The sequence below is a fragment of the Pimephales promelas genome, chromosome 3, assembly GCF_988280905.1.
Source record: "Pimephales promelas chromosome 3, fPimPro1.hap1.1, whole genome shotgun sequence".
Taxonomy (NCBI): domain Eukaryota; kingdom Metazoa; phylum Chordata; class Actinopteri; order Cypriniformes; family Leuciscidae; genus Pimephales; species Pimephales promelas.
Window position 1 is genome coordinate 11,606,517 of NC_142771.1, and position 10,496 is coordinate 11,617,012.

General features: G+C 40.2%; 1 protein-coding gene across 1 annotated transcript; it reads left to right on the forward strand.

Annotated features, from left to right (window-relative positions):
* Positions 1 to 4,619: 4,619 nt before the first annotated feature.
* Positions 4,620 to 9,297, forward strand: ptger1c (prostaglandin E receptor 1c (subtype EP1)). The gene is given in 4 exon segments (XM_039662878.2): positions 4,620 to 4,717; positions 7,298 to 8,296; positions 8,382 to 8,582; positions 8,585 to 9,297. Coding segments are annotated over 3 exon segments (1,131 nt in total). The 5' UTR covers positions 4,620 to 4,717; positions 7,298 to 7,414; the 3' UTR covers positions 8,633 to 9,297.
* The last annotated feature ends 1,199 nt before the right edge of the window (positions 9,298 to 10,496 follow it).

The window sequence follows — 10,496 nt, forward strand, 5'->3', positions numbered from 1 at the left end:
CAATAAAAAAATCATAGCAGCTACCCATAGTATGTAGATGCAAATTTTCATTGTATAATTTTGTATAATTGTATAATGTATATAATTATGAATCAAAGAAGCATCTTCTCTGTAAAAACTTAAGTTAAGCTTGCGAACACACTGTTGATGGCAGAAATCTTAGTGTTTGGGTCACTTTGACTTTCTACCACCAACTCAGAGGAAGCAAGTCATTTATCATGCATTTAATTGTCATTCAAGAACATATTCTCTACAGAAAGAAACAAGATAGGGTTCAAGATCTTCTTCAATAGTCATTGGGCATCAACACTTCAGCGGCAGGGGATCACAAAGCCGAACGTGACATTATTATAATGCATGAGAGACACTGAGCAGTGAAAAATAAATAACAGTGAATAGAATTGGACGAAATGGATGAACAGAGAAACAGAGACAGATAAACTGGAGAAGGCTTATCTTAATTATATTTGTTCTCTCTGTCTTCCATTATGAACTTTATAATTGCCTAAAAGGACTATAAGCAGACTATCTGTGGTGGATAATAGCTTACTCAGACAAAAAAGTTAAAAGCTCCCAAGGTTAAAAAGTTCAAGACATGAATAGATTCAAAAAGATAAGAAAAAAAAAATACCCCGTAAGACCTTCGTTCATCTTCGGAACACGAATTAAGATATTTTTGATGAAATCTGCGAGCTGGATCACTCCTCCATACCCATCCATAGGCTTCTTGAGGGATTGAAACTTGCCAGCCTCGAAAAGTTGTTAAAGACATTGTTAAAATAGTCCAAGTGACTTCAGTGGCTCAATCTTAACTTTATCAAGCGACGAGAACACTTTTTGTATGCAAAAAAACAAACAAAAATAATGACTGTATTTCAACTTTTTTATAAGGAGACGAGTGGAAGACCGCGTTCATAACACCAGCGGGCCACTACGAATATCTTGTCATCCCCTTCGGTCTGTCCATCTCACCCGCTGTCTTTCGAGGCTTCATGAATGAGATCTTCCGTGACTACCTGAACCAGTTCGTCATCATCTATATTGACATCCTCATTTACTCTGCCAACCTGTCTGAGCACATCCGTCATGTTCAACTAGTCCTCCAGCGCCTGAGAGAACATCACCTCTATTTGAAGCTGGAGAAGTGCGAGTTCCATCAGACAACCATTCAGTTCCTGGGCTATGTCATCCCCCCCCCCAAGGTATCACCATTGACCAGAGGAAGGTGGACGCCGTCACCAACTGGCCTCGACCCACCAACCTCAAAGAACTGCAACGTTTCCTGGGATTCGCTAATTTCTATCGCCGTTTCATCAAAGGTTTCAGTCAGATCAGCGCACCCATCACATCACTACTCAAACATGGTCTCTGTCCTGGACCACAGACGCCATCAACGCCTTCGAAGATTTAAAGAAGACCTTTAGTTCAGCCAAGTCTCTGTACTGGACCACAGATGCCATCAACGCCTTCGAAGATTTGAAGAAGACCTTTAGTTCAGCTCCTACCCTCATCCTTCCTGATCCGGATCTCCCCTTCCTTGTGGAAGTTGATGCCTCCACCTCTGGGGTAGGAACTGTCCTATCCCAGAGGCAGGGGAACCCACTCCGACTCCATCCATGTGCCTTCTTCACTAAGAAACTGTCCCCGGCGGAGCAGAATTATAATATCGGCAACTGGAACTGCTGGCTATCAAACTCGCCTTGGAGGAATGGAGACACTGGCTGAAGGGAGCACAACACCCCTTCATTGTCATCACCGATCATCATAACCTGGAATACCTCTGTGAAGCTCGCAGACTCAACCCTCGCCAAGCCCGCTGGGCACTCTTCTTCACTCGCTTCAACTTCACTTACCGCCCAGGTCATAAGAATATAAAGGCTGATGCTCTATCCCGCCAGTTCCAACCGGATTCCAGTCCGTCTGTTTCTGAAACCATCCTCCCTCCAGCCATAGTGGTCAGTCCCATTCAGTGGAGCCTGGACGACCACATCGCCGAGGCCACCCAAGCTGAACCTGCTCCGCCGGGAGGTCCTGAGGGACGGGTTTATGTACCCTCACGATTACGTCTGTCCCTCATGGACTCAATTCATACATCTCCGGGCTCTGGACACCCAGGCAGCCACCAAACCCTCTCGCTCATACAACAACGCTAACGGTGGCCTAATATGACCCAGGATGTCTCCCGATATGTAAAGAGCTGCTCAGTCTGCGCCATTGCCAAAGTTCCCCACCGACTCCCGGAGGGGAACCTCGTGCCGCTCCCAGTACCCACATGACCCTGTTCTCACTTAGGGGTTGACTTCGTCACCGACCTGCCCGTTTCTGACTCCCATACCTGCATCCTTGTAGTAGTAGAAAGCCTGCAAACTCATTCCCCTGCCAGTGTTACCCACCGCCTTTGAAACTGCTGAGACCCTGTTCCATCAAATATTCCGTCACTTCGGCATCCCTGAGGATATTGTATTTGACCGTGGACCCCAGTTCATTTCTCGCGTCTGGAAAGCCTTCTTCAATCTCTTGGGTGTTACAGTCAGCCTCAATTCCGGATACCATCTGCAGTCCAATGGCCAGACTGAGCGGAAGATCCAGGAGATCGGGAGATACCTGCGGTCATACTGCCATGACCACCAGGACTGCTGCACTCTAAAAAATGCTGGGTTGTTTTAACCCAACTTTGGGTCAAATATGGACTAACCCAGCCGTTGGGTTAAATTTTTACATTACATTTTTAACCCAACATTTCGGGTTTGTCCATATTTGACCCAAAATTGGGTTAAAACAACCCAGCATTTTTTAGAGTGTGGAGTCACTATCTGCCGTGGGCCGAGTATGCGCAGAATTCGCTCCGCCAATCCACCACCGGTCAGTATGCAGCCAAGCCGATTCCAAACGTTCCGCAACACCCCAATATCAACCAGGGCAATTGGTATGCCTCTCGACTCGGGACATCCATCTGGCCGTGGAGGGGGGGTACTGTCACGGATACACCAACACCAGCTTCAGCGCCAGACACCTTCACTCCGCCCACTCGATCTGCTTCACCGGATTTCTAATCATCATCACCTGCCTGCAATCCCCGTCCCATTCAGCCTCACTACTTAAGACACATCAGTTCACTCACTCATTGTCTGGTCTCGTCGATACACACGACAAACAGACTCCCGCTTACCTGAGAATCCCTTACCTGCTACTTACTGTACTTCTCGAAGTCTTCATCCAGTTGACCACCCGTCTGCGGTCCTGATCCAGTCCTCCTGATTCCTGTCTTCAGTCTGCCTTCAGTTCTGTTCCACCTGCATAAGATAAGAGACTCTGTTTACCAGCCTGTTCATCCTGATCTGCATAACTCTGCTACCAGTTACTCACCTGCTATTCCTGCCGTTACCTGTATCAATAAACTCATTTAACTTACCCATCTGTGTCTTCCGGCTTTGTGACACTTACGAGGTTGAAACAACATGAGGGTGAGTAATTACTGACAGAATTTTTGGGTGAACTATCCCTTTAAATAAACATTTAACGGTTACAAATGCCGAAGTAAATGTTACTTCAAACTTGTAATAAAATTGTAAATTTAACTTACTTCAAAGTTAATTTACTTCAAAATCAAATCAATTTATTTTTAAACACATTGTTTGAATTCATCAATATGATTTATTTTATTCAAATATTTTATTTATTTTATTCAAATATTTTAATAAATATAATTTTATTCATATATATATATATATATATATATATATATATATATATATAGTGTGTGTGTGTGTGTGTGTGTGTGTGTGTGTGTGTGTGTGTGTGTGTGTGTGGTTTGAATTGCTGTTTTTTGCAATTACACAACCGGTAGAATATTATGCCATTTGCCAGTTTGGCTAGTTTTTTCCAAATGACAGCTGGCGAATTAAATCTTTTCTTTTATAACTTGGCAATCCTGTGTTCTTTTTTATTATGGATATTTAGAATTGTTCATCCCAGATGGAGTGCCCCAATCAGAACAAACATGTCCAGCTCATGTTTCCCAGGGGAGAACCAATGCCATTTGAATCATCTTGTTTTTAACCAACCATTCATATTTTAATCCGTTTTAACATCTGACGGTTGAGGAGTGGCTATTATGTTATTACGGTTGAGGAGTTATTATGTTATTAAACATTATGTTTTTAAATATGAAACTTAAAAAAGAATAGAAAATGTGTGCATTTTTTGTGAAAAGTAGCAATGCACCATTTACCTCAGAAGGGAATACATAATCGAATAAGCAAGGGAAATCACTGTCATTATGAGTTTCTCCATATTGGCAATTTAGACCCACAGGTGCTCCATGACGTGGGCGAAGACTTAACATCTTGCTCTCTCGAGAGCAAAATTGGATTGCAGCTCAGTTATTGACGACAGATGTTTAGATTATTAATTTGCTCAAAAGTATACAATAGAACAGAGCGTTGCACACCTGATATCTAAACTCTGACTCAAAAAAATGATGTGCAACCTCAGCAATGAACAGCTTGGAACAACAAAGAAAATTTGGATGCTTTTCAAGGTTAAGATTGAATATGGAGAAAGGAGAGAGAGAAAGAGGGATGAGGGTGTGGGAGAGAGAGAGGGCTGTTTTGCTCCACGGCTGTATGGTGATAAGAGGTAGAGAGCTGCCTGAAGCACATGGGAGAAGGGCTACTGTCGCTGATATATACAGGACACACAGACGCTGGGGCACTGGGTGAGTCAAGCATACATCTCTTCTTCTGTTTTAGCCCTTCATTTTATTCACACACAGCATCTTGGTGAGGCTTTTTGAATGTAAATGTGGAATGCAATTTTTACCATTTATGATGTGATTTAATGACTATGCCTAATTACCATCAACACCCATCATGCATATATCATGAGAGCTTCATTTGTCGATTCGAAGTTGATTTATTTTCTTCTCATAATTGGGAATCTAACAGGATTGAAAATAGTCCCCATTTAAATGTTGTATTATATTGTAAATTAAAGTGTGTTTAAAAAATAACAATTGTTTGGACCCTCCAGCAATTCCGAAACATATCAAAATGGTCATAAAATACAACTTTAAAATGTGACGGCACTGAGTGAAATGTTCTTGAAATTCCTCCCAGACGGACTGGGCTCTCGGTGACCTGATATGGTCATACTGGCTTCCTGCGGCGGCTCTTTAACACAGTCCTCGCACTTTCTCACAAAGGAAAGAGAAAGACCTGAGTTTTGTCAGTCTTCTGCTAACAATAAGCTCACATTGAATTCAAGCCCATGTTGCCCAAGAAAAGCAGAATAAAGATTTAAAAAGAAAAGTAAAATTTAAAGGCTAAATGTGTGAATGCACAAAGGGAGAACAAAGGGTAAAAAAAAAAAAAACAATTTGCCGAGTTTCGTGAGGCGCACTGATTACTCCATTACAGCCTTTCATTTTGGAGCATTGTGGGGCAGCTTGGCATAGTTGTAAAGAAGAAAGACTGAAAGACAGACAATGTCTGCCTTTTTTTAAGTCCCTCAAGTCCATTTTCTGAGAGTGAAAAGTACACCTCAACACCATGAGATATATCTGAAAGAAAAATAAAACATCATTTTTGAGTTTCTGATGGAGAACCCATGGCAGTCAGAGTGCACAGCATTTAAGGAAAATACTGTGACGCAAGTGATTTTGTCATTGTAAAGGTGTGGTAAATTACATGCCACCTGAGTCTAGCGTAGAAAATCTTTTATGGTTTATTGGCTTTGACGCTGTGGAAATAAGTCAAAACAGAAAGAAAAAACTGCACTCAGCGAGATGTTTCAAGAGCTCTTTGTGCATGTAATATTGTTTGTGCAATGAAAAATGCACTTTAATGGTTTCAAAATGATAACCTTGTAAAAGATTTATAAGTATATTTGTAACTCGCTTTTGATAAAAGTCTCTGCTAGTTGGTACATAAATGGACATTGTCATTTTAAAGTATATAGGCCTATTTTGGAAGTCGATTTTATGGGTCAGAACAGCTATTTAAAAACAACACATTTGCATAGTGTGAACACAACAGAAACTTTAAAAAAAAAATACCTCACAGAACAAATCTAATGCTAGCAAACAGATTCAGGAGCGAGGACAACACAGGCCTAAATCAAGTAAGCAGTGGGTGAAAGTGTGCTGGAGGGAGAGAAGATAAATGAAGGGATTTTTTTGGTAGGCCTACAGCACAAGTGGGAAAACTAGAAGATCATTTCTCCTCCTTTCAAATGGGCTTAATTCAAGTCAAGTCATGTCCCCTTCGTTTATATATAGCGCTTTTAACAAGATTGTTTCAAAGCAGATTTACAGAGCTGGCATCCCTAGTTTGAACCACGAGTGATTCATAGCCTCAAAAATAGTGCTTTAACATTGCCACCATTTTAACTGTCAATGCTTTATTATTCGTTTACTTACCCTAAATTCACAACGAGACATTTTCTTCACACAAAGTAAACGGAGTTACTGTCTGAAGACGTTTTGCCGCCTCCTTTTGATTGACAGGATATAATCGCCCCTCATCTTCGGCTGTTTTTATTGGCTGATACATCGGTGCATTTCTAAAAGATAGATTTTTATTAGGCCTACTTGAAATACAATAAACATGAACTTAAATGTTATCTTCAGTTTCCAAAACAACATTTCTCATTTTCATTTAGTTTAAGAACATTTTTTAAAACTAAATAAAATATAATAGGCTATAATACGAGTATTTAAAATATAATCAAATGTACAGACATATAAAAAAAACATTCAAACAAAAACACAACAAAATTACTAAAAATTTTACTCCAATGTAATTGAATTGTATGATAAAAACTAAATAAAATAAAATATAATAAGAGTATTTAAAATATAATCAAATGTACAGACATATAAATAAAACATTCAAACAAAAGCACAACAAAATTACTAAAAATTTTACTCCAATGTAAATGAATTGTATGATACTAAAATAACTCTGGAGTCAAAGTAAATCATCTGGCAATGGGTTGAATGTAAGTGTTTTCCAAATAACTTGACATCTTTCCAATGTCACATTTATATTGAAAATGATTAAATTCTCTAATTGTTCAATTATTATTCAATTGTTATGCCAAGCAAGCGGCTTGTGTCTTCCTGTCAGCAATATTTATTTCTACTGAGCCAGCCTCATTTTGCTTTGCAAGGATGCCAGAGTTTTCCTCAAGCAAGATTCCAGTCTTAAATTTGAATGTAGACTTTAGAAGTGAAAATATATTTCACTCATATTATATTATATATTAAATTGCTCTCTCTGGATGATTTTGCTTTCAGCAATAGTAGATGAATCCATTCTGATAACAATCAAGCTCCCAGCAGGAGCATCCCAGGAGAGAAACATTCATTACTGACCCTCACCTTTAAGGATTTACGGTGTCCGTCAGCCACAACATGGATATTCTGTTCACCTCTTCCTTCCCCGTTTTATGCCAGCACTCTGAATATAATCTCACAACTCTCTGTCCTGACAACCAAAAAGTAAACTCAACTCCTGCTCTGGCTAACCCACCAGCGTTTGGTATGTCCTACTTCACCATGGCCCTCGGTGCCTTCTCAAACCTAACCGCTCTAGCAATCCTAGCCCATTCCTATGCCTGCCTCCGCCGACGGGCCAAAGCGCCGTTCCTCCTGCTGGCTTCAGCCCTGCTTCTGAGCGACCTGGCAGGTCACCTGATTACAGGGTCTTTCGCACTTCACCTCCATCTTGAAAGAGTGAAGCATCACGGGGCGGCAGTAGTGGAGCCTCCTCAGTTATACTGCAAACTATTTGGAGCTTGCATGGTGTTTTTCGGCCTTTGCCCGCTCCTGCTGGGCAGTGCGATGGCAGTGGAGCGCTGCATAGGCATCACAAAACCTCTCCTGCACCCGGCGGTTGTCACCATGACACGCGTCCGCCTCACCGTGCTCCTGATCGCCTCCACGGCTCTCACTTTGGCGGGACTCCCTCTGCTAAAAGTGGGCGACTACAAACCACAGTTTCCCGGCACCTGGTGTTTCTTACCTGTGAACGGTCCGCTTTCAATCGCTGACGCCAACCTTGCTTTGGCTTTTTCCATCCTGGGGCTTGTAACTTTGAGCATCTCAGTTGTGTCTAATACTATAAGTGGACTGAAATTGCTCCAGGCAAGGTTTAAGGACCGATGTGTTAAGTTAAACTCTGCTCGGAAGCACAGATCCTTCTCATTTTCGTCTCTGCATTCCCTGGATGTGGAAATGATGACTCAGCTGGCTGGGATAACAGTGGTCTCTTGCATCTGCTGGAGTCCCTTTCTGGTAAGTGAGGCGTTGTGCATTTGATTGTGTTTCTCTGCATTTGTGTTTTCTGGACGTTTTGACTGTTTTCCTCTTCATTTCACAGATTTACATCCTCATATCCGTTGGCAGGTTCTATAAAGGAATCAGCAGACCGGTGCGTCAGTGTGAAAAGATGCTCCTCTTGGCTCTGCGCTTGGCTAGCTGGAACCAGATTCTGGATCCATGGGTTTACATCCTCCTGCGGCGATCGGTTCTGCGCAGAGTTCTTCGGCTTCTGCAGCCAGACAGAGCTGTGTTTACACAGATCACTCCTCAGAGCACTACAGTGACTCGCACAGAAAGCAAATGAGTTGATTTACACATTTGCTTATATTGTTTACATGGGGTCAAAAATGTATTAAATCAATATTTATAAAGAATTTGTGTGATTAAGAAGTGAAAAGAAGTGCGCTTGACTGATTGAATGTGTACATAGCCTACTTCAAGTCTCAAAAGTAGGCCTATAAAAGCTAAATAAAGGTGTAAATGGAGTCTAAACCGTTTTGAGCTTGTCCACTTTCAACCACATCCAGAAACGGTAGTCGGAAACGCATTTGACCGGATTGCTTTCGTAAACGCTCATGTGGTCGAATGTGTTTGAACGGACACAAAAAGATGCCCGCTCTCTGCATACTGACCTGATGTGGGAACATTAGTGGACAAAAGAGATGGATTAAAACACCAGACGTAAACGAGTATGTGTCTGCCTCGTCTTCTTGCGACCCGTTCGACCAAAACAAAATCTTAATACCAGGTGTAAACAGGGCCGATGTGTATTGAAAGACAGAAAACTTTCATGACTACATGTCTTAGCACACTTAAATCCACTTAAAGTGTTTAAATTCTGGTGTTATTGCTGCAAAAGGAGTAAATTCCAAAATTATTAAAGGTAAAAATGGATAAAAACAGTACGACTCACTTCATCTGATGTTTGTTGTGCTCATAGCAACACATTATGAAACGAAATCAAAAAAAGTCAATATTTTCAGATCTGTCAGGTGTTCAGATCTGTCATCTGTCAAAATTTAATAATTTTGGCCACTACTGTGCATGTAATGACATAACAATGTTAACTTCATCATTAAAAATGCGTAGATAAATCAGTATTTAAATTCATTACATTCATGTTTCAATAGAAATTACTTTAAAGTTGGCCATATTTTGGTTTACCATAAATGCTTGTCGGTACATCCGGCGGTAGGCTACAATTTAAACATTTCAATTTTTTCTAAAGTGTATAGCCTACTTCTTTTTCACAAGGGTTGCGTAATCATAGTAACCTAGTTACAACCAAAGACCCCATGGATAAAGCAAAGATATTGACTAGGAAAAATACAAGAGTCCCACAAAAATAACGTCAGTGGTAAAACATCTACAATTAAATATACTTTTAATGGGTAGGATATGCTCTATTAAAAATATTTGAGTAGCACTTTACAATACGGGTGCACTAATAAGCATTAATTCATGCTTAACTAATGCACAGATAATACTGAATTAATGTAACTAATGATTATTTAAGCTAGTCATTAATGATTACCACATGATTATCTGTGCATGTAGTTAAGTATGTTACTATAGTACTTGCGTGGATACAGTGTTTTTGTATTTCATAATACTCTGTGTGAGTTGTTTTATATTATTTATTTATTTGGTATTTATTTATTTATGGTACTACTATGGTATACCATGGTACGTACTATAGTTTATCATGGTAAAATTTCTTATGGGTGAATTAATGTATATTGTGCACCCGTATTGTAAAGTGTTACCAATATTTGTATAGGCTACAACAGCCACTGTTTTGTGTGTGTGTGTGTGTGTGTGTGTGTGTGTGTGTGTGTGTGTGTGTGTGTGGCTACATTAATAAATAGGTATCGAAGTAGGTAACTTTAGTACTTGGTGATAAATTGTTAACAAGGTTGCGTTTTTGAGGGTTGCAAGCGTCGGTGTATTCATTCAGCAAAGTATGACAAAACAACGCGTTTGTCCATGAAAGTTACATGTCACCTGTTCATAAAAAAGTGCGAGACTTGACTTTTTATATATATATAAAGTAACAGAAATACGTGTCTGTGTTATTTGTGTACGTAATGATAAATAATAAAAAAAAAAAGAATTTAAAAAACGAACAACATCAGTGAGGAGAACACGACGATTACACTTTTATTGTGAAAAA